Source organism: Seriola aureovittata, chromosome 3 (genome assembly GCF_021018895.1).
Source record: "Seriola aureovittata isolate HTS-2021-v1 ecotype China chromosome 3, ASM2101889v1, whole genome shotgun sequence".
NCBI classification, from domain to species: domain Eukaryota; kingdom Metazoa; phylum Chordata; class Actinopteri; order Carangiformes; family Carangidae; genus Seriola; species Seriola aureovittata.
The window spans coordinates 31,220,145-31,246,281 of record NC_079366.1 but is presented as its reverse complement, the minus strand read 5'-3'; the positions used below and the strand labels follow the sequence as shown (position 1 = coordinate 31,246,281).

The window sequence follows — 26,137 nt, the reverse complement described above, 5'->3', positions numbered from 1 at the left end:
ATGTTTAAAATGCTTTTTGTCCAACACCGGCTGAGTCCAGACTTCTGTCTCCTCCCGGCCCCCGTACGGGTGTAATGTTTGTATCAGCTGACGCTTCTTTTTGTCACACTAGTGACTGGACTGGCGCTAGAGCAGATGCTAACGGCTAACGGCTAACGGCTAACGGCTACTCAACAGTGACCATGGAGGAGAGCCGGTCAACACCGGGACAGCGACGCGGCGCCACCGGGCCACGATAACATCTGTCCACGGCGTCGACCCCCTCCACCCCCACCTCCACCTCCACCTCCACGGTCTGTTCAGTTTGTACATCTCGTCTGCAGCCGCCGGTTATCTCTGCGACTTTTGCCCTCTTTATCCCGCCGCGGCTCATGACAGCCGGCTACAGCTAGCCCGTTAGCTGATTAGCTTGTTATAAAGCAGCGCCGCTCGCCCTGAGGCGAACCGACTGGACCGACCTACGACTACACAGGGCGGACAACAGCGGGATGTGCAATGGCATCGGTTCGGGTGGCTGTCCGGGTCAGGCCCATGAACAGGCGGTGAGTTGAGGACATTTAAACGGACATTTTGACGGTTACAGTCCGGTTGTTGTAGTTGTAATGTCACAGTTATAGTTATTGTGTGATGCTAACAGATGTAGCCGCTGCACTGAGGCTGGTTAAATCCCATTAATGGACTCAGACTTTATTCTTACACCGTGAAACGACCTACAGCTCATTATTATTACAGTCACATAATGTGGTCCAGAGGGATTTCAGCCTGTGGTGCTGGAGTTTCGGTTCAGCCAGGTGAACACAGGTGTGTCACTGCAGGTGGTTTTGAGGTTTTGTGTGAAACAGCAGCAGGTATTCATGTCCAGACTGACAACATGTCCTCACCTGTTTGCACCTGAGAGGCAGGTGCAGCTGAGTTTCTGCTGAGCAAAGATTAAAGAAGAGAAAGCAGACAGAGTTTATTTTTATTTACTTCACAACGAGCTGTTTTTCAACATGTTTTTACAGTAATGTCAGTATCAGTTAGAGCTGAAGCAAATAATCAATCAAGTGATTTATTGATCTGCAACTGATGAATTATTATTAGTTTTTTGAAATTGTTCAAAAATAAAATTTAATTTAGTAAATTGACAGAAAATGTCAGTTGTTTAAATTATTTATTAAGCAAAAACGGCAAAAAGTCACTGATTGCAGCTTCTTTACAATATAATTATTTACCTGTTTTCTAGTTTTCTATGAAAGTCAACTGAATATCTTTTAGTTTTTCACTGTTTGTTGGATTAAATCAACTTTTAATAAAATTAGCTTTAGACTGTGGAGATTGCAGTAATATTTTTTTAATTTATTAGCCATTAATTACTGATTAAAGAAAAAAATTGGCTGTTAATTGATAAGGGAAATAAGTTATCTTCTTTGCAGCCTGCAATAAACTTCACTTCAACAATCCTTGACACATTTTCTGAGCGTCTCGTGTGTCTGTGTGAACCTGATCAGTTATATGACAGACTCACATTGAGAACACTCAGCGTTACGTAACGTGTTGTTGTTATTGTGCTGAGATTACAGACACCTTCACGTCCTGTGAAACACGGCCGACACAGACCTGAAATCTGACTTTCTAAGACTTTGGAGCTGAGAGTTCCTGCGGAGGCATCAGGTGTCCTCTGTTATTACTTTGTAGTGACACACTGAAGACGCCGTGAAGCCTGAGAACAAACCTGGGCGGAGACGGAGGCTCACACACGGCTGAGCAAACATGTCGCTGACTCAGTTCAGCTTCAGTCATGTGCGTTTTATTGACGTCAGCAAAACAAAGACTGTTGAAGATGAGAAGACGTGTAACAACGCTCAAAGATATGAGTATTTTAAGTGACGTTATATTATTATATAGATATATATAATATATCTATATAATAATATAAACACTTAAGGTCTCTGCAGCTGAAAGTGTGACGTCGTTTTACAGCTGTTGGAATATGATGTTTTATGTGTCTGAAACTACTGAAGGGAAACATTAAGGTTTAACAAGTTTAAATCTCCTCCAGTCTAAAGGTTGATGATGATGATGATGATGACGACGTGGTTTAAAGTTGAGATGTTCTGGACTGTCCTCTGTGTTTCAGGATATTCAGTTAAAGGTTAAAACATGAATCTGAACCTGGAAAAAGGATTCCCGCCAAAACCACAGAGTGGAGTCTGACGTGAACCGTTGCTTTTGAATAAACTCAGATTTGTTTTACAGGGAGAAAGACTTGACGGCGAAAAGCATCATCAAGATGGAAGGAACCAAAACCTCCATCACCAACCTGAAGGTCTTTTTGTTTTCACGTGACCTTTAACAATGATTTCACCGTCCTCGTAGCTGAACTCGGGTCGTTTACATTTGGTGTTGTGGTTATTTTTTGAAAGATCCCTGACGGCGTGGCAGGAGACACGACGAGGGATCGAACCAAAACCTTCACGTACGACTTCTCCTACGACTCCACGGACTGTAAGAGCTCCGCCTTCGTCTCTCAGGAGAGGGTGAGTGTCTCGTCTCAGGAGGACAGACGGCGTCTCTCTCTCTCTCTCTCTGTGTGTGTGTGTGTGTGTCCTCTCACGGTTTAGAAAAGTTGTTTTTGACTCAAATCAGATGTTTGTATCAGTCAGAGCGGCGGCCATTTTGTTTTCAGGTTGTCTGTCTCATTCTCGTGGACACGATGTCTCAGTAACTCCTTGATGGAAACTCTTAGAATTTGGCACAAACATTCACTAGGACTCAAGGGTGAACTGATTAGATTTTGGTGCTCAAAGGTCAAAGGTCATGGTGATGACACAAAATGATTTTGAGAGAACTCCTCAAGGGAATCAGTTTAAATTTGGCACAAACGTTCACTGGGACTCGAGGACGAACTGATCTTTAACTCAAGACTTCATACAGAAATTAAGATAAAATTTAATTTCATCTGCTGCTGCTGTTGTTGTTGTTGTTGTTGTTGCTGTTGCGTAGCGACTGTGCCGTCACGCTGTAAATAACAGCAGCAGCAGCCGGGTTCACGGGGTTAATTGTGCTGGTTGGTGTCACAGAGGTTTTGGAGGGAGGATCAGACTCTTGTTCTGTGGAAGCAGCTGTGTTTACTCAGGAGCTCAGACGCATCACGTGACAGCTCCGCCACATCAGCGCTCACACACTCATGAGCTTTGTAATCTGCGGCGCCGGTTCCCGTGTCAACAGAGGCCGTAAAGAGATCCTGACACAACTAAAACCACTTTCATCTCCTGGTTCCCTTCGCAGGTTTTCAGAGATCTGGGCACCGACGTGCTGAAAGCGGCGTTCGAGGGCTACAACGCCTGCGTCTTCGCCTACGGTCAGACCGGCTCGGGGAAGTCCTACACCATGATGGGAAATCCAGTGAGACACGACTCCACACATGTTTCACATCCACAGTCCAGATGTTCTTATCTAGAAACACCTTGTGTGATAAGCCTGAAGCTGAACGATCGACCTGCCTGATCATTCAGCTCAAAGGCTTCACTTTAATCACTCAGTCCAACGATAAGACTTTCTGTTTCTGTCAATAAAACCTTTCTCCAGCTCCTGCTTTAAACCCTGCAGAGGTTTCCTCCCGTCTCTGAGGTGCTGGTCTTAATCTGAGTGTTGTGTTGACCCTGATGAAGACGCCACGTGAGGGTTTCTTCATAGTCCGGTCTGATCTGCAGCCGGCTGTGTTCACTGAGCGGGACCGACTCAAACCACACAATCTAAGAGAGCGTGAACTTTTCCATGTGTTTATTGATCAGGTGTGAGATCATCTGACCGTTAGGAGGCAGGAGGTGTGTGTTTGACTGGAGGGTGGCGACAGTAGATCAGGGTCACAGAGCAGATACAGTTTAATATGATTATTAACGATTCATCTGCAGATTATTGATTGTTAACCAACAGAAGAGTGTGACGATGTTCAGACGCTTCAGCTCCTGCAGCTGCAGCTGATCTTTATCTGCTGTTTCACCTGGACTGGTGGAAAAGCTCCAGCAGTTCCAGCTGTGCTCTGATGACGCTCTGCTCTGTCTCTGAAACCGGCTTCTCGTCGTTTCAGGGAGACGCGGGTCTGATCCCCAGGATCTGTGAGGGTTTGTTCAGTCGTATCTCTGACGCCACTCGATGGGATGTAGCTTCGTTTCGTACAGAAGTCAGGTGAGTCGACCCGAACCTGAGTTCATGTTCTAAAGAAAAGTGGATAAATGTTTCTCACTGCGTTTAAAGATGTTTTACTTCTGTTTGATTCCATGAATTAGTCGTTCTTCTTTGTCTTCTTTCTTTTTGTTTGTCCAAAACACTTTAAGTCGAGATTTAAGTCTGAGTTGCATTTCCTTAAAATAAAACAGTTGCACAGAACACCTTTAACTCTCCTTAAACTGTTCACTGAAGTGTTTCAGGTTTTCTCCTGATCTTGGTCTTTTACTGAAGGAATCACTTAAAGTTAAACTGTAGAACAAAAGAACTCAACGACAAAACTGAGTAAAAAGCTAAAGGCGCCTCTGCAAAGTCTGCAAAACAACCATTCTTCTTCTTCTTCTTATTGCAGCGCTGAGAGGCGCCTTTAGCTTTTTATTTCTTTGTCCTTGAGGTCTTTTGATGGAATGATCGTTTTTGCTTTTAATTGTCACAGATTTATTTTTAAATGATGATGATGTGATTGTTCCTTTATGTCTGGAGGAAGACGTGATCTGTAGGTCGAGTGCTAACATAAGCGTTCGCACCCAAAGCAGGATCACAAAGACCTCCTCGTCCGCTGATAATGAACTTGTTATCGAGTTAACAAGTTCAGGAAGTAGCTTCCACTTTGTATCAGGAGGAAACGTATTGATGAGGAGCCGTGCTCTTATTTTGAAGGCACAAAGATGAGACTGAAGGAAAGGAACTACAAACCTGAGATGCTGAGACTGATGTTGTTTTTCCACAGCTACCTGGAGATCTACAACGAGAGGGTGAGAGACCTGCTGAGGAGGAAATCCACTCAGACCTACAACCTGAGAGTCCGGGAGCACCCGAAGGACGGCCCCTATGTCGAAGGTGAAACCGCCACGGCCACGGCCTCGACCGCGCTCCAGTGTTGTGTTTCTAGTTTTCTTTAAATTCAGATGGTTCAGGTCGTAGCTTTAACTTCCTGCTGTGTGATACCTGTCGACAGAGACAGACAGGTGTTTCCAGGTAATCTGCCACGTCTCGTGACACATTGGATGTTAAATGTAAAGCTGTGAGTTACTGATGCTTCGCAAAACACAACTAATATAAAAACGTTAAAGTGACTCAAAAGAAGGAAATAAAACATGTTCCAGTAAAATAAGAAAAAGGAAATAATTTGATCGTGACGTGACTCCTCCCTCCTGATCTCAGATCTGTCCAAACACCTGGTGCAGAACTACAGCGACGTGGAGGAGCTGATGGAGGCCGGGAACATCAACCGCACCACCGCCAGCACCGGCATGAACGACGTCAGCAGCCGCTCCCACGCCATCTTCACCATCAACTTCACTCAGGTCAGGGGCGACTCGCGACCTCAGAGAGGAAATAACGAGCTCCGCTGAGAAAGTAGTTCCAGAAAACAAACAGAGAAATGATCTTTTACTTTGAAGTCACGTTCAGAGACGCTCTAATGACGTTTTAATGTGAAACGTGTTGCCCAGTGACAACAGGAAGTCCCTCATTAATATGTTCTTATTCTTTAATCTCAGGCTAAGTTTGACGCAGAGATGCCCAGTGAAACCGTCAGTAAGATCCACCTGGTCGACCTGGCAGGAAGCGAGCGGGCCGACGCCACCGGAGCCACCGGCGTCCGACTGAAAGAAGGAGGAAACATCAACAAGTCGCTGGTCACCCTGGGCAACGTCATCTCTGCTCTAGGTCAGAAACACACTCGCTCTTCTTCATGTGTCTGAAGCCTTTTCCCTGTTCCACGCACAAACTGAGACCCTGGACTCGTCTCTGCTCAGTGACGCCATGTTTACGTTTCTGCACATGTTCCAGCTCCTCCAGTGTAAAGGTGTGTGTCCATGTGTAGTGTGATTATAGATTATAGATCAGCTCTAGCTTCTATATTAATACTGTGAAAGTATCAAAGCCTCAGTCCACAGAGAAATGCACACAGCCTGTATTCAGAAACTGAGCCTTAAAACCAGCCGTCAGGACTTCTGGAACTTTGTGATGTCACAACAAAGCAGTCACCAAGCCCCGCCCACCTGGACCCACCATCCAAACCTTGCAGGATTTGGTTTCTCTGAGTGTTTTTACCTGAAATCTGCTATTTATTGGATCACTCAGAAAACATTCAGCCAATCAGAGGAGAGGCTCAGAGCCTCCTCTCTTCTGATTGGCTCACAGACCTGTTGTTACTAGAGCTCCAGAGAGAAGCCTGAGAGAGGAGATGTAAAACTACACTGAGATGGTTTTTATATCTTCTGATGGAGCAACACTTCAAATAAAACACAGAAGAAGAAGAAACATGAAGCTTTAAATTCACTTTGTTTCTCTCTCTGCGTTTTCTGTTTGTTAAAAATATTTTATTATGCTTTTGCACATTAGTTTTTCAATCATTTGCTCTGTTGGGAGCTGGAAGCGTTTCACACCTGTCGTCATGTGACAAATAAAGACTGGGTTAAAAAAAAACAGTAAACTTTAATCACAATCACAGTTTATGAAATGTCTTTAAACGACGATGAATTTCAGTCAGAACATGAGTGTGATGATCGGAGCTGACACCGGTCATGTGACTGACTGACGTGTGTTTCCTGTGCAGCCGACATGACGCAGGACGGCGTGAACACCAACCTGAAGAAGAAGTCGGTGTTCGTTCCCTACAGAGACTCTGTGCTGACGTGGCTGCTCAAAGACAGCCTGGGCGGCAACGCCAAGACCATCATGATCGCCAGTGAGCAGAGACACACACACACACACACACACACACACACAGAGACACACACAGAGACACACACACACACACACACACACACACACACACACACAGAGACACACACACACACACACACACACACACACAGAGACACACACACGCACGCACACAGACACACACCCACACACACACACACACACAGACACACACACACACACACAGAGACACACACACACAGAGACACACACACACACACACACACACACACAGAGACACACACACACAGACACACGCACAGACACACACACGCATGCACACACACCCACACACACACACACACTGACACACACGCACACACACACACAGACACACGCACACACACCCACACACACACAGACACACACACACACACAGACACACACACACACACACACACACAGACACACACACACACGCACACACACACACACACCTAACCCTAAATAAAGTATCTATGTATTTATACACACAAGTATATGATGTAAATCTGTTAAACGACTTCCTGTCGCAGCCGTTTCTCCCGCCGACGTCAACTACGGCGAGACCCTCAGCACTCTGCGCTACGCCAACCGAGCCAAGAACATCATCAACAAGCCGACCATCAACGAGGACGCCAACGTCCGGCTGATCAGAGAACTGCGGGCTGAAATCGCCCGGCTGAAGGCTCTGCTGATTCAGGGTAACCAGGTAAACGACCTCTGACAGGAGCTAAATACCGCCACGCTGTGTGACGGGCGAGGACGTTGTCTCTGACCCGTGTGTCTGTTTGTCAGATCGCTCTGCTGGATTCGCCCACCGCTCTGAGCATGGAGGAGAAACTGCACCAGAACGAAGCCAGAGTGAGTCCGTTCGGCGTCTTCACCTGCCGCTCTCCGGTCAGCAGCTGGAGGTCATGTGATCTGACGTGTGGTTCTCTGTGTTCAGGTTCTGGAGCTGACGAAAGAATGGACCAACAAGTGGAACGAGACGCAGAACATCCTCAAGGTGAGAAGCTTGTGTTTGTGTGTCCTCCGCCCGGCGACAGGCAGAGCAGCCGCCATTTTGTTTCTTAGGTTGTCCTGCCGCCTCTTTCTCGTGGACACGTTGAGGGAACTTTTGGATGTCAAAGGATTGTGGATAATATTATTTCTATAATATATAATTATAATAATAATAATAATATAATATTATTGTGAAGCGGTTGAGATGAAGTGGTTGAACAGTGGCGTGTCTGCAGGAGGAGACTCTGGCGCTGAGGAAAGAGGGGATTGGCGTGGTCCTGGACTCGGAGCTGCCTCACCTCATCGGCATCGACGACGACCTGCTCAGCACCGGCATCATCCTGTACCATCTGAAGGTCAGAGGTCACCTGCTGCACAGAGACGGGGTCCAGTTTGCTTCGTCCTTAAAGAGTGTTGAAGTGATGTTTCATTTAGCCTGTGAACAGTGTTTATATTTTCTAGAGTCTTCAGGCTCCATCAGGGTGTTTTATAAACGACACAAAGAAGTTTAAAGCTCCATGTTTCTTCTTCTGTGTTTTATTTGAAGTGTTGATCCATCAGAAGATATAAAAACCATCTCAGTGTAGTTTCACATCTCCTCTCTCAGGCTTCTCTCTGCAGCTCTAGTAACAACAGGTCAGCAGCCAATCAGAAGTCCTGACACTTGTTTAAACATTTAGGAAATATTTTAATTTAAAATTTTTCTTTTAAAATGTTTTAGAAAACGTATTTACAATAACGGTAGATAAAAAAAAAAAAATCAATATCATATTAATAAGAAGCAAGCAGTGAAAAGATGTCTTATCAAGTTTTTAATTTTTAATTTTATTCTTAACGCCTAAAATTATTATTTTTTGTTTATTCAAAGATCCCACTTTTATTTAAGTTCTGACATCCATAAGAAGATTGACTGCTTTGTTGTGACATCACAAAGTTCCAGAAGTCCTGACGGCTGGTTTTAAGGCTCAGTTTCTGAATACAGGCTGTGTGCATTTCTCTGTGGACTGAGGCTTTGATACTTTCACAGTATTAATATAGAAGCTAGAGCTGATCTATAATCACACTACACATGGACACACACCTTTACACTGGAGGAGCTTTAACAGTTTCCCTGAAACCCCAGAAAAGTCTTTTTAAAGAGGTTTTCTTCACGACACAGAGAGAAGGAAGGTTTATCTGTTGATGACGGATGTTGGCGTCAGAAATGAAGTGACTTGAGCGGAGGGGCGTGTCCTGTTGTGACGTTTCTGTTTTCCTTCGTCCTCAGGAGGGACGGACGTACGTGGGCAGAGAGGACGCGTCTACAGAGCAGGACATCAGTGAGTGAGCTGCTGTATAAACCCGTTTCATGTGAACGCACACGGTCACATGGAGGTTTTGTCACGTAGTTTCTGAGTCAAACTAACAAACAAACTGAAGGAACTTATTCAAGTCTGGTACAAACGTTCATTAGGAACAGATGACCTGATTAGGTCACTTCACACAGAAATCATTACCAGATTTGACAGCAGTGGTTCATGTTTCCTCTGGATAAACAGATGAAAGTCACTCTGGTTTTTTCCCACAGTCCTTCACGGTCTGGACCTGGAGAGTGAACACTGTAAGTTTGAGAACCAGAACGGCACAGTGACCCTGGTTCCTCTGGGCGGAGCTCAGTGTTCGGTGAACGGAGTCCAGGTGACGGAGCCGTCGCAGCTCAACCAAGGTGAGGAAGGAACGCCGGGATCATTTGGTCTTAACGTCTCTATCTTTAACCTGCTCTGTGAGTTCAAACGTGTTGATGAAGCGTTCGCTCTGTGGTCGTCCAGGCGCCGTCATTCTGCTCGGCAGGACCAACATGTTCCGCTTCAACCATCCGAAGGAGGCGGCCAAGCTGAGGGAGAAACGAAAGGTGTGAAAGCCTCAGTCTGCTGTCGGGGTCTTTGTGTCTCACGTTCAAATATTGAAAACTTTGACTGTGAAACAACCTGTTAATGACCTCTGACCTGTTCCCCCTCAGAGCGGCCTGCTCTCCACCTTCAGTCTGTCCATGACGGATCTGTCCAAGTCCTGTGAGAACCTGTCCACCGTGATGCTCTACAACCCCGGGTGAGTGCGTCAGTCCAGAGTCGCCTTCAGCTGCATGTGACGATCAGCTCGGACGCTGCAGTGCCCCCCCCCCCCCCCCCGAACTCTGACCTCTGTAAACACAGAGGTCAGAGGTCAGGGTCCTGGTCAGCTGATCCACTCAGTTTGCAGCACTGACAAACATTTAAAGAAAGTGGAGTCAGTTCAGATTCAGACACAACCTCATAAAACACGTTGATTTTCAGAGTAAAGTGACTGTGGGGATGAACCCTGATGACTTCATGGCCTCCATCGATCCTTCATCAATACATCTATTGATCAGGGCCTGTATTCACAAAGCATTTTATCTTTCCACTAAGAGTTGAGAGAGATCCTCCCTCCCTCTCACTGAGTCGTGTCTTCTCATGATTCAGCGTGGTGGAAAGTGTCTGGAGCTGTGGCGCCTGATATCTGCTCCCAGACACTGATCTGCAGTCAGATCTGCAGTCAGTGTCTGATATCTGCTCCCAGACACTGATCTGCAGTCAGTGTCTGATATCTGCTCCCAGACACTGATCTGCAGTCAGTGTCTGATATCTGCTCCCAGACACTGATCTGCAGTCAGATCTGCAGTCAGTGTCTGATATCTGCTCCCAGACACTGATCTGCAGTCAGATCTGCAGTCAGTGAGTCTGATATCTGCTCCCAGACACTGATCTGCAGTCAGATCTGCAGTCAGTGTCTGATATCTGCTCCCAGACACTGATCTGCAGTCAGATCTGCAGTCAGTGTCTGATATCTGCTCCCAGACACTGATCTGCAGTCAGATCTGCAGTCAGTGTCTGATATCTGCTCCCAGACACTGATCTGCAGTCAGTGTCTGATATCTGCTCCCAGACACTGATCTGCAGTCAGATCTGCTGTCAGTGAGTCTGATATCTGCTCCCAGACACTGATCTGCAGTCAGATCTGCAGTCAGTGAGTCTGATATCTGCTCCCAGACACTGATCTGCAGTCAGTGTCTGATATCTGCTCCCAGACACTGATCTGCAGTCAGATCTGCTGTCAGTGAGTCTGATATCTGCTCCCAGACACTGATCTGCAGTCAGTGAGTCTGATATCTGCTCCCAGACACTGATCTGCAGTCAGATCTGCAGTCAGTGAGTCTGATATCTGCTCCCAGACACTGATCTGCAGTCAGCGCTCAGTGTCTTTGTGAATGTCCTGAAGTCGGGACTGACACCATCAGAGTTTCTCCTGAATCTGCGAGTGAGGAGAAGCTTTTAGTCTTAAGATGGTTTGTGAATACGGGACCTGGTCTTCATGATATTTACTGAGCTCTGTCCCGCTCCCCAGAGGACGCACCCTCTCTCTGTCAGCTGTGTCTGATGTCTAGTTGCTATGACGTTTTCTGTGAAACGTCTCCAGAGGATGAACCCTGCTGATGGCGTCTGCTCCATCAGGTCCAGATTATCTGTCACACGTGGTGAACATCAGTTTGTTTCTTGTAGAAGAAGCTGCAGAGGCTCAGATTATTAAACAGTTTCCTGTTCTCTGTTCCCTGCTGGGACTAACTCTGCCCCCCCGTCCTGTCCACAGTCTCTTCACTGAGAAGGGCCCCGTCTTCCTCAGGTAGACTCAGCCGTCCACTTCCTGTCTAACTGTCCCGTGTTTGACACAAAGACTCGTCCAGTCTCTCGACCTGAACCCTCATTGTCTGTCTTTGTGTTTTATCATCATCATCATCATCATTATTATTATTATTATTATTATTATTGTTATTATTGTTGTTGTTTTGCACGTCATCCTGCTGCTTCTGTCTCTGTTCCAATAGAAAACTCACACTGCATTTCTACATTTCACCTGCAGCTTGTCGTTGTACATGTGCTGCTGTCACCTGCGTCAGTAGTTGTGGTGTCTCGTGTGTGACTCCTCCTCTGGTGAGGGCGGAGGACGCTGACGGACCTGTTTGTTTTCCAGGTTGGAGTTTGAGCGGCAGCAGCGGGAGGAGCTGGAGAAACTGGAGCTGAAAAGGTACAAGAGTCGAAGTTTCCTCCAAATATAGCGACAGACTCAAACGTCTTTTTGTTCCTCGCTCCGTCCCATCGTTAAACTCTGACCTTCTGTCCTGAGAGAACAAGAACCATCTCAGTCTGGTTTTACATCTGTGGAGCCAATCAGAAGAGAGGAGGCTCTGAGCCTCTCCTCTGATTGGCTCTCCGACCTGTTGTTTATTTTACAGATGATGTCGATCTGTTCACACAAATAATAGTCAGACAAATCGAGTCCGCTCGGTCATCATGGAGATGGTGGGACATACCATGTGACCAAAGGTCCAGTTGTTGTTACATCACTGTTAATTAGTGTGTGTGTGTGTGTGTGTGTGTGTGTGTGTGTGTGTGTGTGTGTGTGTGTGTGTGTGTGTGTGTGTGTGTGTGTGTGTGTGTGTGTGTGTTGCTGCAGGAGGCTGATCAATGACATGGAGGCGAAGCAGCAGAGTGAGAAGGTGGAGCTGGAGCGCCTCCAGCAGGAGGTGGAGAGTCAGAGGAAAGAGTCTGAGGAGGTGCAGCAGCGAATCCTCCGTCAGGAGGAGAGCCTCCGCCGCCGCAGCCAGGACATCGAGAGCCGCCTGCGGGACTTCCTGGCTGAGAAGGAGCGCTTCGAGGAGGAGAGGCGCTCCGAGCCCCCGGGGGAGGAGCTCCAGAGGCGGCAGCGGCAGAACCAGCAGCAGGAGGGTGAGGCAGAGGAGGAGCAGGATGAGGAACAGCGGCTGCAGCAGGAGGCTGCAGAGCAGACGGAGATCTACCGCGAGCTGGAGAGGCTGAAGAGGGAGCGCGAGGAGCAGAAGGTTCGTCTGGAGGCGGAGCGGCGGCGGCTGGAGAAGCAGGAGCAGGAGCAGCTGAGCCTGGTGGGGAGGCTGGAGGAGCAGCTGAGGGAGAAACATGAGGCCGCCACCACGCTGCTGACCCGGGAGGACGCCCGCCGCCTGGAGGAGGAGCGCCGAGCGCTGGCCGAGATCCGAGGAGAGCTCCTCCGTGCCAAAGAGACCGGAGAGCGTCCGGATGTGGAGGACTCCGGCGAGGAGGCGCGGTCTGCCCAGGCTCGATACACGGACTTCAAGGCGGCTCAGGTGAAGGAGCTGGGTCAGCTGGAGGAGGGGCTGCGGCAGCAGAGGGAGCGCCTGGAGAAGGAGGTCACCGCTGAGCGTAGTACAGTGCTGCTCCTCGCCCACGGCCTCAGAGAACGACAGCAGCAGCTGAAGGAGACGCAGGAGAAGGGGGCGCAGGACGCCACAGCTGTGTGCCAGGAGGAGCAGCTGGTCAAACAGGCGGAGCACCGACTGCAGTTCAAGGAGCGGCAGCTGGTCAGCCTGGCCGACGGCCTCCTCCCCGCGCTGGCCGAGGAGAAGCGGAGAGCCGTGGAGATGTTGGAGCGCAGCAGCGGAGGGAGCAACGGGAACTGCGACAGTCCGCCGGGACTGGACAACACGCTGTTCCAGGTGGAGAAGGAGCTGGAGGACAAGGAGGACAAGCTGAACCTCCACTGGCACAGAGCTCAGCAGCTGCAGCAGCTGCAGGAGACCTACGAGTTCACGGCCAACGTGGCCCGGCAGGAGGAGAAGGTGAGGAGGAAGGAGAAGGAGATCCTGGAGTCGAAGGAGAAGCAGCAGAGGGAGGCCATGGAGCAGGCGGTGGCCCGGCTGGAGAGGAGGCACTCGGCCCTGAGGCGCAGCGTCTCCCTGGAGCCCGACACCGAGGAGCAGAGACACAAGAGCTCGGTCCAGAGGAACCTGAGGGGGACGGACCTGGACCAGCAGAGGTCAGAGCACATACAATATATACAATGCATACTATATGTACATCATATAGAACATGTAGAACATATAGAACATGTAGAACATATACAACCTATAGATCATATAGAAAATATACAATATATACACTACATACAACATATGTACATATAAAACATATACAATATATAGAACATATACATCATATAGAACATTAGAACATATAGAACATGTAGAACATATACAATATATACATCATGTAGAACATATAGAACATTAGAACATATAGAACATGTAGAACATATAGAACATATAGAACATATACAATATATAGAACATATACATCATATAGAACATATACATCATGTAGAACATATAGAACATATACATCATGTAGAACATATAGAACATGTAGAACATATAGAACATATAGAACACATCATATAGAACATATACATCATATAGAACATATACATCATATATATCGTATAGAACATATAGAACATTAGAACATATAGAACATACATCAATAGATCATATAGAACATATACATCATATAGATCATATAGAACATATACATCATATAGAACATATACATCATATAGATCATATAGAACATATACATCATATAGAACATATAGAACATATACATCATATAGAACATATAGAACATATACATCATATAGAACATATACATCATGTAGAACATGTAGAACATATACAACCTATAGATCATATAGAAAATATACAATACATACAACATATGTACATATAGAACATATACAATATATAGAACATATACATCATGTAGAACATATAGAACATATACATCATGTAGAACATATAGAACATGTAGAACATATAGAACACATCATATAGAACATATACATCATATAGAACATATACATCATATATATCGTATAGAACATATAGAACATATACATCATATAGATCATATACATCATATAGAACATATAGAACATATACATCATATAGATCATATAGAACATATACATCATATAGAACATATACATCATATAGATCATATAGAACATATACATCATATAGAACATATAGAACATATACATCATATAGAACATATACATCATGTAGAACATATAGAACATGTAGAACATATACAACCTATAGATCATATAGAAAATATACAATACATACAACATATGTACATATAGAACATATACAATATATAGAACATATACATCATATAGAACATATACATCATATAGAACATATACATCATATACATCATATAGAACATATACATCATATAGAACATATACATCATATACATCATATAGAACATATACATCATATAGAACATGTAGAACATACATCATATAGAACATACATCAATAGATCATATAGAACATATACGTCATATGGAACATATACATCATATAGAACATATACATCATATAGAACATATACATCATATACATCATATAGAACATATACATCATATAGAACATATACATCATATAGAACATGTAGAACATACATCATATAGAACATGTAGAACATACATCATATAGAACATATACATCATATAGATCATATAGAACATATACATCATGTAGAACATACATCATATAGAACATGTAGAACATACATATAGAACATATAGATCATATAGAACATATACATCATGTAGAACATACATCATATAGAACATATACATCATATACATCATATAGAACATATAGAACATATACATCATATAGAACATATACATCATATAGATCATATAGAACATGTAGAACATACATCATATAGAACATATACATCATATAGATCATATAGAACATATACATCATGTAGAACATACATCATATAGAACATGTAGAACATACATCATATAGAACATATAGATCATATAGAACATATACATCATGTAGAACATACATCATATAGAACATATACATCATATACATCATATAGAACATATAGAACATATACATCATATAGAACATATACATCATATAGATCATATAGAACATATACATCATGTAGAACATATAGAACATATAGAACATATACATGTTCATGAGTAATGAGGTAATTGTTTTAAAATGTCACAGGCAGATTGTTGAGTTATTAGAGGCTGTAATGATGGGGGGGGCATAACTACACTGGAGATAAATAACCATTGTGGATTAAAAGAAGATCAAATTAATAAATGATCAAATGATTATTAATTAAACAGCCACAGAAATAAAAGGTCAGAAGGAATGAGCAGTTTTTTCTGCAGGGTGGAGCAGGAGATCCAGAAGCTGAGGCAGAGGATCAGCGAGGGGGAGGAGAACAACAGGACTCACTCCGTCAGTAACGAGGAGAAAACGAGTCACGGCAGCTCGCCGGTCAGCCACATCCAGAGTCTGAACACGCTGCTGCCGCTGTCGGACGACAGGTGCGTTCACACCTGTGTTCAGGTCGCCCCGCTCAGGGGGAAACAGTGTCTGCAGGAAACACTTTATGGGTTTTTTTTTAAACTTACAAAAAAAAAAAAAAGTTGTCATTTGTGTTTTGGGGCTACCGGAGTTTTTACTCTGAATTCTTAAACAAAGAATAGAATAAAAAAATTCACGTGACCCTGATCCTCTTCCGTACTGATGCACATTAACATCTGTTTACCAGTTAATTTTCACTGCTACATTTATTTATTCTGAAAAACTCAAATAACACAATGGAGAACTCGTATAATGATTGAGCTGCACGATAAAAAACTCAAGGTGTGATTTCGGTTTGACTGGTTGTTTCTTTCACAGATGAAAATGAAAAATGAGGACGATGTGATGTTTGTTGGGTCTGGAACATGATTGTTTATGTTCCTTTACGTCTGGAGAATAGATTTGTAGACCGTCTCTGTAGCACCACAACACTGATGATGCTAACAGTGCTAATGCTAACAGTGCTAATACTAACAGTGCACAACAATGTGACACATTTTACCTTCATCAGAAAAAGTGATGATTTGGATGTTGGTCGTTTTGCAGTTTCGGTTATATTTGGATTCATTGTTCAGAATAACTGAATAACAAATAAAACTTTCTCCATTTTTGTTATAAAATTTCTTATTCCTTTCTTGGAAATATCCTAATAATTAACAGCTGAGTACCTGCTAATGAACGTTCATTACCCCCCCCCACGCTGGAACCATTAGTTTAGAGGAAGAATACAGGCTCGATCTGTCCATCACATTTTAAATGTTAAGCTCATCCAGTTGTTTGAGTTGTTTTTAATGTTGGTTCTGCGTCGTCCGTATTTGTCACAGAATAAACGCGTACATCGAAGAGGAAGTCCAGCGGCGGTTACGCAAGATGAACCTCCTGAACGGCGGCAGCAGCATGGATCTGTCTCTGTCCTGTGAATCTCTCCGGGTGAGGCCCGTCCCACTCTCCATCCCTCTGTCACTGATTTTAACCTGTGGGGTTTTATTAAGGCGCCGTACGTTCAGACCAGATGTGCACAGACCTCCACTCGTTCTGTGCGTCCTGACACCGCGACGGAAAATTCATCAGAAACTATTTAGATAATTGATTGTTCAAACAAAAATGCCAAATAGTTTTTTGAGTTTCTTAAATGTGAAAATGTCTTTTTATGTCTGTGTTTGGTTGGTCGGACAAAAACACGTCAGCGTGGACAAACCTACGTCCGATCAATTAATCTGCAGATTAATCAAAAGTACACAAATCATTAGTTGCAGCCTTAAAGTCTAAATTAAATTCCATCAGGTTTGAAGTTTTTACTCCAAAACAATAATTGTGATCTGTGGAGCTGCAACAATTAATCAATTAGTCAGTTAGTCAATCGACAGAAAATTGATCAGCAACAATTTGGATAATCGATTAACAGTTTCAGTTCTCAGGTGAGAGAATTTGATCCTTTTCTTTGTCATACATGTTGGTAAACTGAATGTCTTGACTGTGGGAGATTGTAACTCGTGTTTTTTACAATTTAATGACATTTTATAGACAATAAATTGAGAGAATAATCATTGATTAATAGATTCTGAACATGTCATGTGCTCAGTTTGTAATTATGGACAGAAAACACGTCTATAAATTCTGAACTATAAGTCTTTAAATAAGAGAGAGAAAGTGGCCGGTCAAACACTTAGAGGCACAACTCACAGCTCCTTCAACAGAGCTGCTGGGGGGCTTTTATATTCTAGCATCCATCATCCGAGGTTCAATTCTACTATTTATCCTCTAACAGTGAAAAGAGAAATGCATCAGGTCCAGTGACAGGTTGTGAGAACTGATCTTTAGCTCTTTAACCCTGCAGGAGGAGGAGGAAGTTAGCGACTGTAGCTCTGTTAGATTAACAGATGAGGTAAGACCAGGATCCACCTGCTCTTCATGTCACAATAAAACTTTCCCTCCTCTGTAATCTGCATGATTTCCCCCAGTATGGTTCTGGATCGACTCTTCTATCAATCAGTTTGGTTTCTTCTTATTTTCACTGGGTTCTTCTCCCCCTGCCTTTTTTTTAATCCTGGTTTTGTTTAATTTCTTCCCCTTTTCCCGCCATCATGAAGTAAAATTTGTAACCTTTGATTATTACTTTAAAAAAATGCTTCTTGTTATTTTGCAAATTCAGTTTATATTTAATGATACTGAGATCATCAATTGATGTTCAGTTTTATTCTTTTCAGGACGATGAAAAGCTGAAGAACATTAATCCAAGGAGACATAAATATGAGGTAAGACCAGTATCTTTACAGTTCAATTCAATAATCAATCATTAAAAATCTGTGATCCTGCTTCGTTTTCGTTTCAAAGAGTCTGAACATGATTCCTTATAATTTTAGAAATTAAATGTAATTTTAAAGGATGGGTTTCCATTTTAAATCTTCAGAGTTTCCAAACAAACGTCGCATTTCATTTTATCATTCCAGTCACTAATATTAGTCACTCAAGTTTGGTTTGACTTTTATTTTGAAAGCATGACTCAAAGGTTGAGACAGAAAATTTTGCGGCTTGCGTGTCGGTCTTGAAAATTTGGGAACTCTGAAAGTTAAAGCTGGTTCTACTCCTTATTATTGTGAAGAACCGTGGACAGGAAGCTCATTCTCTGATTTAGGATGATAAACAAACCTTTGCATTGAAAATATTAAACAGACAACAAAACATCTTGAAATTATCAAACAATGTCATGTTTCAGCTCACAGTCCAATGTGGAAACAAACAATGGGAAAACAGCATTTGCAGATGCTTTTTTTAGTCCAGTGAAATAAGTTGCGACGAGACGAGAGTAGAGTCTGAGCAAGAGGCTTAAAAACAAAACTTACGAATTCTTTAAACACCATCCATCCAGTCGCCAAGAAGGGTTCAATCATAATCATCTGCAAGTGCTACTTTTCCTACGTTTGATTGGACTTTAAAGTTCTCAGAAAGACACTTAATTTGCATGTCAAACCTCTTCACTTTTAATTTTGAATCACTTAACGACCCACCTGTGCACCTGGTGATGGTGGAACTGTAATTCTCATTGGGGTGAATTATGGACTTGAGTATAATTCAGAGAGCCTTCACGTCCTTCACGACGATGTAGTCATGGACTCCCCCTCCCCCCCTTGTGTACACAGAGAGCCTGCAGGTTGTGGTCTAGGTCCCTTTCTGCAACGGAGCTTGAGGCAAACTCTCCTCCTAAGGTCGAGCAAAACGCATTGGAAGAAGCTGAAAACGTCATCTTAAAGCTTCCCAGAGAAGAAACACTGGTATCCACAGCTGAAGTCTTAATTGGAAAAGAAGTGCCTTACAAAGATGGTGGCAAAAACACAGGGTGGCACGCAGGGGTGAATATCCCTTTACGAGACGAGTTATTTTGCGTCAACTCCGCAAAGACCAAGAGCAACAGATTCGATGAAAACGAGAATATCGCTGATAAAAGAAGAACTGATTCTGCTGGCTGTGTTCTTGATGATGAAAAGGTTGAAGATAGACCAAAGGAGTTGCTTGTTAATGGACGCTCAAATGTCAAACATCAAACATGTGACCCAGGGGCAGTAGAAGATGCAGAACTTCCCAGTGATCAATTGTCCCAAGACTCCGTCAATGGTTGTGTCACGTCCAAGCAGAAGTCGAAGGAATGTGTAAACGGTCAAACAAAACGAGAGACAGACGCAGAAGCTGAGAAGGTGGCGACCAATGCGAGTTACGTTTTAGGATATTTCACTGGAAAACTGTCTGAAGCGTACAAAGACGCCGGTCGGAGGCTACAAGGCACACGGGACATCATTCGAAATGTTGGAACAGGTGAGATGAAGGTCGTTCTCTCTCAGTACGTGACCATGATGTCCAACGAGCTGCCACTGATTCATCGCACGCAGCTAAAACCACAGCCTGAACCCTGCATGCGGGCAGCAAACAAAGTCAGTTTGGTTGATCTGTCGAGGGATCGTGCCCTTAGTCTTCATCAGAACACCGGCGAGTCTGTGACCCCCGGCGTCTCAGGACGACCCGAGGGATCCGTGTCCTCTTTCAAAAACACAGGTCCTCAAGTGTTTTATCAGAGGCTGGTCGAGCTGCCACCGGCCTTGTCTCAGCTACAGACGCTTTCCTCCCCGGAGATATTACAAAAGTTGGAATCTCTGTCTCCTCAAGTTCAAGTTGGAAAACCTCTGAGTATCTTCTGGCTCAAAACCGCCAACAATCAGAGACCCATCCCCAAACCCGGGTGCTTGCTTTTGTCAGAAAAGGACATAACAGTCGTCTCAGCCGGCACAGATTCGGAGGATTCCTTGGCTCTTTTTCGCCATTTTAATCTCTTTGAAATCAAGACGGTCCAGATTAGTTTGGCAGGGCAGCATGTCCGCCTGCTCGGCTGCACTGAAGAAGCTCTCTTGGTCGTCTTCACCCACAGCAAAGAGCTTACCCAGGAGTTCTGTAGGGCATTACTGAAGGCTCTCGCTCCTGAACGGTTCTCTGAAGGGACTGGAAGTCACCCGTTACTCTCTGAAGACCTCATGGTCCTCTCTCTGGACTGGACGTCAAGTGTTCCTGACATCATCCTGGACAGCGGCCTCCAGGTCACCTCCAGGTTCAAGCGGGTCCTCGCAGACCTGCTGTACATCGTCCACGGGAACATGGACGGTCCCGGCAAACCTTCCCTGGCTGATGTTTGTCCTCTGCTCTACAGCAGTGTCAAGGTCAAGAACTCCACCCGAGCGCGTCAGGATGCCATCTTCCAGTTCCTCCTGACGGACACGCACGTAGCTCTTCTCCGTGAGGACGGCGTCTTTCACCCGGCGCCACGGGGCTCTAGCCTGGTCCCCGTCCAGCCCCAGTTTCAGGGACTCGAACTCCGCAAACGATCGGACATCAGATGCCTGGTCGTGAGGCAGAGCGACAACTGCCTGGTGGTAGAAATTGTGTTTACAACCCACAAACCACAGACTCGAGAGAAGAAGGCGGAGTCTGGGCTCGGCTCGGCTGAAGTGCCCTTCCCCTCTGATTACAGTCATCGGAGCGATTCCTGGAAATTATGCTTTGGTTGTACCTCAGAAGCTTTGATCTTTATCAATCATCTGTGTACCTGAGTTACACACCTGATGGCAGACTTTACCTGAGGTCATGTACGGATGCAGCAGACTCACCTGTTTCCTCATTTTCATTCCTCTTTAAAAGAAGTGATCAGACGCTTCATTTATTTTAGGATGTGTTCAATAAGTTATCGCCATCTGAAGGGAAAACGAGTCTGAAAAGGAGATTCGTCATCGTGCTAAAGTGAAACGGAGACGTCTGAAAGTTCTTTTTAAATATTTAAAACACTTTTAAACGTGTCATTTGTCATGTGATTGTGTGATTTCATGGGAAGGATTGTCTTGTGAGTTAAAGAAGAGCCGTCCATGTTGACATGTATTAACTGTGATCCCTGTAGTTGATACGCAGTCATAACGAATGGATGAAGATAAAAACAGTTTCTTTGTATGAAAGTTTTTCTGTTTACGACTCTTTTTAGTCATGTTGACGATTCTTGTTTATTCCTGTTTGATTTTTGGTCTGTTGGTTATTTCATCAAAGGGAGGAAGGCGCTGATGCTCCGTTTACAATTTACTGTGACCTGATGACTTGAAGAAAATGTGAGGTTTTGTCTGATGGTAAATGATTACAAACGAAATGTAATCTTTAATAATGTTTAATTAATGTGCCTTATAATTTGATACAGTGTGACGTGTGTAAACAGAATAATAAAGATTAAACTGTGTATGACTTGACTTGTGTTCTATCGTGTAAATCATTCTCAGCTTCTGCTAAAATCAAGTTCAGCAACTAATTCACCACAATTCTTGTAATTTTTTTCAAACCTTTACTCCTCCTCTTTTCTTCTTCTCTTTTCCTGTCTCCTGTTTTGTTCCTCTCCCCCGATGACTTCCTCTGCAGCACTTGGTTTCTCGTCCTCTCGGGACGAGCGCCGACGGACTCCAGGAGCCCGTTAAAATTAGCATTCCTCGTTACGTTCTCCGCGGGCAGGGGAAGGACGAGCACTTTGAGTTCGAGGTGAAGGTGAGTCCGTTCAGCTCATTCACTTCCAGTTTGACCTTCTTATGTGCAGCTGAGGAAAGTAACTAAGTACATGTACTCATACATTTGAGGTACTTGTACTTTACTTGACTATTTTGGTGTTGAATTGTTCAGAAACTGAAGGATGAACTGCTCTTGTAGAAAATTGGGTTCCACTTCACAATAAGATTATCCTCATAAAGGATTTATAAATGGTTTATAATTAGGTTATTAACTTTGTTGTTAACACTTAATAAATTATCAATAAACCATTATAAACAAGTTCTAACCGTTTTCAGACATTGATGCAGGCTCACTATTTGGCAAGATCAAGTTAATGCTTCCTACTCATTAATCTGACTGAAGAGTTACTTACATTTGTAAGTGGTAAAAGGAGCCTCATAGTATTAGTAGTAGTAATAATAATAATAATAATAATAATTTATTTGTACAGCACCTTTCATACAAGAAATGTAGCACCAAGTGCTTCACATGAAAAGACATAAAATGAACATGAAAACGTGAAAAGCGCTGACAGGAAAAACATTAAAAACTTTCATGTAAAATGAGATGGAATAATAATAAAATAATAAATCATTAATATATATATGTGTGTGTGCGTGTGTGTGTGTTACAAACCCGTCTCTCCTGCATCAGATCACTGTGATGGACGAGACCTGGACTGTGTTCAGACGTTACAGTCGCTTCCGGGAAATGCACAAAAGCCTCAAACTGAAATATCCAGAGGTGAGATCATGTGATTCACCTGTTTACTGTTAGACTTCACCTGGACGGACGTGTCACTAAGGCATGTGATGTCTGTGTCTCAGCTGGCAGCTCTGGAGTTCCCTCCCAAGAAGCTGTTTGGAAACAGAGACGAGCGGATGGTCGCCGAACGCCGGAATCACCTGGAGGTATGAGATTTAAATCTGGGTTTATTGACAGATATAAGAATCGTCGCCTCCTCGTGGTCGTGTCCCTCCGACCAACCGCTGTGAAGTCTTGTTGTGGCTAAAAAGTGTTTTGTGAGGTCACACTGACCTTTGGCCTTTAGCCCCCAAAGTCTAATCAGTTCATCCTTGAGTCCCGGCGGACACTTGTGTTAAATTTGAAGTTCAGTCGAGGTTTTACTGAGATATCGTGTCGTATGAAATGAAACTGATGTGATGAGTAGAAACATCCTCATGGAGTCACTTTGTGTTGTTGTTTCTCCAGCGTTACCTGAGGAACCTGTTCCGGGTGATGCTGTCGTCCTCCGGCTCTCCTCTGAGGACCGACGCCGATGGCGGTTTCCACCTGTCCAAACACGCCATCTGTGAGTTCTCGCCGTTCTTTAAGAAGGGCGTCTTCGAGTACGGCAGCCACGGCACCGGCTGAGATCCGCCGCACCAAACCAGAAAAAACAACAAAAAAACAACAAAAAAAACTGCTTGGTGCCTTTCCCCCCGGGGGCCTCCGCCCGGGGGGCCTCCGCCCGGGGGGCCTCCGCTCGGGGGCCTCCGCCCGGGGCGCCTCCGCTTGGGGCGCCTCCGCCCGGGGGCCTCCGCCCGGGGGCCTCCGCCCGGGGGCCTCCGCTCGGGCGCCTCCGCTCGGGGGCCTCCCGGGGGGCGTGGCCTCAGAAGGTGAGAGGAGGGAAAACGTGCAGGTCAGTTTCCGCTCCGACCTCCCGGAGATCTCACACCTGTCAGGTGCTGCTCAGCTCGTCGTCCACGTCATGAATGTTGAAGCAGAAAGTTCATCACTCTGTTTAAAGAGTCATGTGACTGTAGTCATAGAAACCAACTTTATTAGACATTCAGGCAATAAACAGCTGATTTAATATATTTACACGCAGCTTTTATATCATGTAGTGACAACACTAAAGGTAGAACACTGCCAGGGTCGAGGGTTCGATTCCCTGTGCAGCTCAGTGCATTCATTGAACAGTCCATCAGCATTAATCATTTAATTAATCACTTTATAATCATCATGAATTCACAGGTTTCAGCTTGTTGAAGTGAAGATAGAATCAGAGTGAGAGCTCGGCAGGGATCAGTGATGACGCTGTGTGAAGGTGTGTGAGGTCGTTGTTTACCTGCAGCATGACGAGCTCGTTTGTTGGAGCCGATTCCCGCGGAGAATAAAAAGGCTTTTCTTTTTTATTTTTCAAATTTTTATTGTTTATTGTGTCTTTTTGTTGTTTGTTTGTTTTTTTTTCTGGTCAATTTGAAGATACAGATAAAAACAGGTGGATGTAAACATCACTGTAAACTCCTGTGGGATGATCCAGTGTGGAACAACAAACACCTGAGGTCACACCTGTAACAGCAGACAGCTGCTGTACAACTGCGTTTCCTCTCTGAAAATCGCTCTGATTCATTTTCAGCAGAACAACAAACTTATAAATCTCTTTAATATAAAACTGTAGGAACTGAATTATTAAAAAAATTAAAAGTTTTAGGCTGAAAACAAACCAACACCACTGACACTGAACTTCACGTCACTAAACGCTGCTGCCAAAGTTAAAAACTGCCCTGTTGAGTTTTCATGCAGCAGCAACAACAAGCTGTCTCCATGGCGATGGACGCAGCATCAGGAAAGGGAGCTCAGCTCGCTCTGACAGAAATGCAGCCAAGCGTCACTGTGAGAGTCATAAACTACGGTGGCCCTGAAGCTCAACGCACTGCGACTTCACGAACAGATGTAAACAGTCACAACACAAACAAACAAACAAACAAACAAACAAACTCTACAAATTCAGTCCTACAACACAACGGAAGTGTTTCCACCGGACACAAGCCAACCCGTGGATCTTTGTGGCCATATCATCCTCCTATTGGAATTAAGGCAAAACTAGAGCCACCTACTCGTGGTCGTATCCCTCCGCCACTCAGACTAGTTCCAGGTCACTTCCTGTTCATCCAGAGTCAGAGAAAATATTAAACATTTTGGTCACACTTTCTCATAATTGCTGTTTTCTGAGGTCACACTGACCTTGACCTTTGACCTTTAGCCCCCAAAATCTAATCAGTTCATCCCTGACCTCTAGTGAACGTTTGTGTCAAATCTGAAGAAATTCCGTCAAGTCGTTACGGAGATATCGTGTCCACGAGAATGAGACGGACGGACAACCGGGAAACAAAATGGCCGCCGCTCTGACTGAATAAAAAGTGATGAACCTGCTGCGACGCTCTTGTTAATCAAAGCTTTTAACCTCAAAGGTCACTATGGGTCAGTGAACAAGTGTGTCCAGCCTGGTTCGTCACGTCTCAGTGTCCCTTGGAAACACTTCCTGTTGTGTGAATTTGACACGTGTTTTCCTCAGCTGCAGTGGTTTGAGCTCTCTGGGCCACCGTAAACAAACACATCTGGAATCAGGTTTTTTGAGATCGTGTCACAGTTTGTGTTTTTCAGTCCCACCAGCAGATCAACACGTCACTGATCGTTTACACTCCTCACAGCTGATTTTCACAGTAAACCGTCTGTGCTCCGTCATAGATCTGCAGCCACTAGATCTGAAAGTCTTCCAGCAGAGCCGCACTGTTGTTGTTGTTGATGTTGTTGTTGTTGATGTTGTTGTTGTTGTTGATGAAAACGGGTCTGGACCTAAAACTAGTGGTTAGATTTGAATGTGTTTGGACCTGAGACACTGACTGCTTCCTTCATAAGCCATACTGTGTTTATACATGTAAATATGAATGTGCATAGTTTTCTACACAACTTGCTTCTATGTGATGTGAACTGTTGACATTGACTGTCAGTAAAGGGAATGAACCAGAACATGTGGACTGTGTGGACTGTTTTCATGCCTGGTGACTGGCTTTCCTACAGACCTAGCTTAGCTTAGCATAAAGCCTGGAAACAGCTAGCTTAGCTCTGTCCAACCAGC

General features: G+C 44.4%; 1 protein-coding gene across 7 annotated transcripts; it reads left to right on the top strand.

Moving 5' to 3' along the window:
• The first annotated feature begins 97 nt into the window (after nt 1–97).
• On the top strand, nt 98–26,028 carry kif16ba (kinesin family member 16Ba). 7 transcript variants are annotated; one of them, XM_056372664.1, is made up of 28 exons: nt 101–542; nt 2,239–2,308; nt 2,406–2,519; nt 3,271–3,387; nt 4,073–4,170; nt 4,940–5,049; nt 5,374–5,516; nt 5,712–5,880; nt 6,773–6,904; nt 7,437–7,612; nt 7,699–7,764; nt 7,850–7,909; nt 8,142–8,261; nt 9,173–9,224; nt 9,473–9,610; nt 9,714–9,796; nt 9,905–9,993; nt 11,551–11,583; nt 11,932–11,985; nt 12,415–13,770; nt 16,014–16,172; nt 17,037–17,142; nt 18,050–18,097; nt 18,420–18,467; nt 22,150–22,272; nt 22,927–23,016; nt 23,100–23,183; nt 23,485–26,028. In XM_056372664.1, the coding sequence occupies exons 1-28, from the start codon at nt 496–498 to the stop codon at nt 23,644–23,646; spliced, it is 4,047 nt and encodes a 1,348-aa protein (XP_056228639.1). In that variant the 5' UTR covers nt 101–495; the 3' UTR covers nt 23,647–26,028. The 7 variants fall into 7 exon arrangements, with proteins under 7 accessions (XP_056228634.1, XP_056228635.1, XP_056228637.1 ...); XM_056372665.1 differs by lacking the exon at nt 18,050–18,097; XM_056372666.1 differs by lacking the exons at nt 11,551–11,583; nt 18,050–18,097.
• Nucleotides 26,029–26,137: the final 109 nt, after the last annotated feature.

Excerpts from the sequence above, each read along its gene's own strand:
- kif16ba (XM_056372659.1), top strand. The coding sequence starts at position 496 with ATGGCATCGGTTCGGGTGGCTGTCCGGGTCAGGCCCATGAACAGGCG. Across the intron at positions 2,309-2,405 it reads CCTCCATCACCAACCTGAAG|ATCCCTGACGGCGTGGCAGG; the intron begins GTCTTTTTGTTT and ends ATTTTTTGAAAG. Across the intron at positions 3,388-4,072 it reads ACACCATGATGGGAAATCCA|GGAGACGCGGGTCTGATCCC; the intron begins GTGAGACACGAC and ends TCGTCGTTTCAG.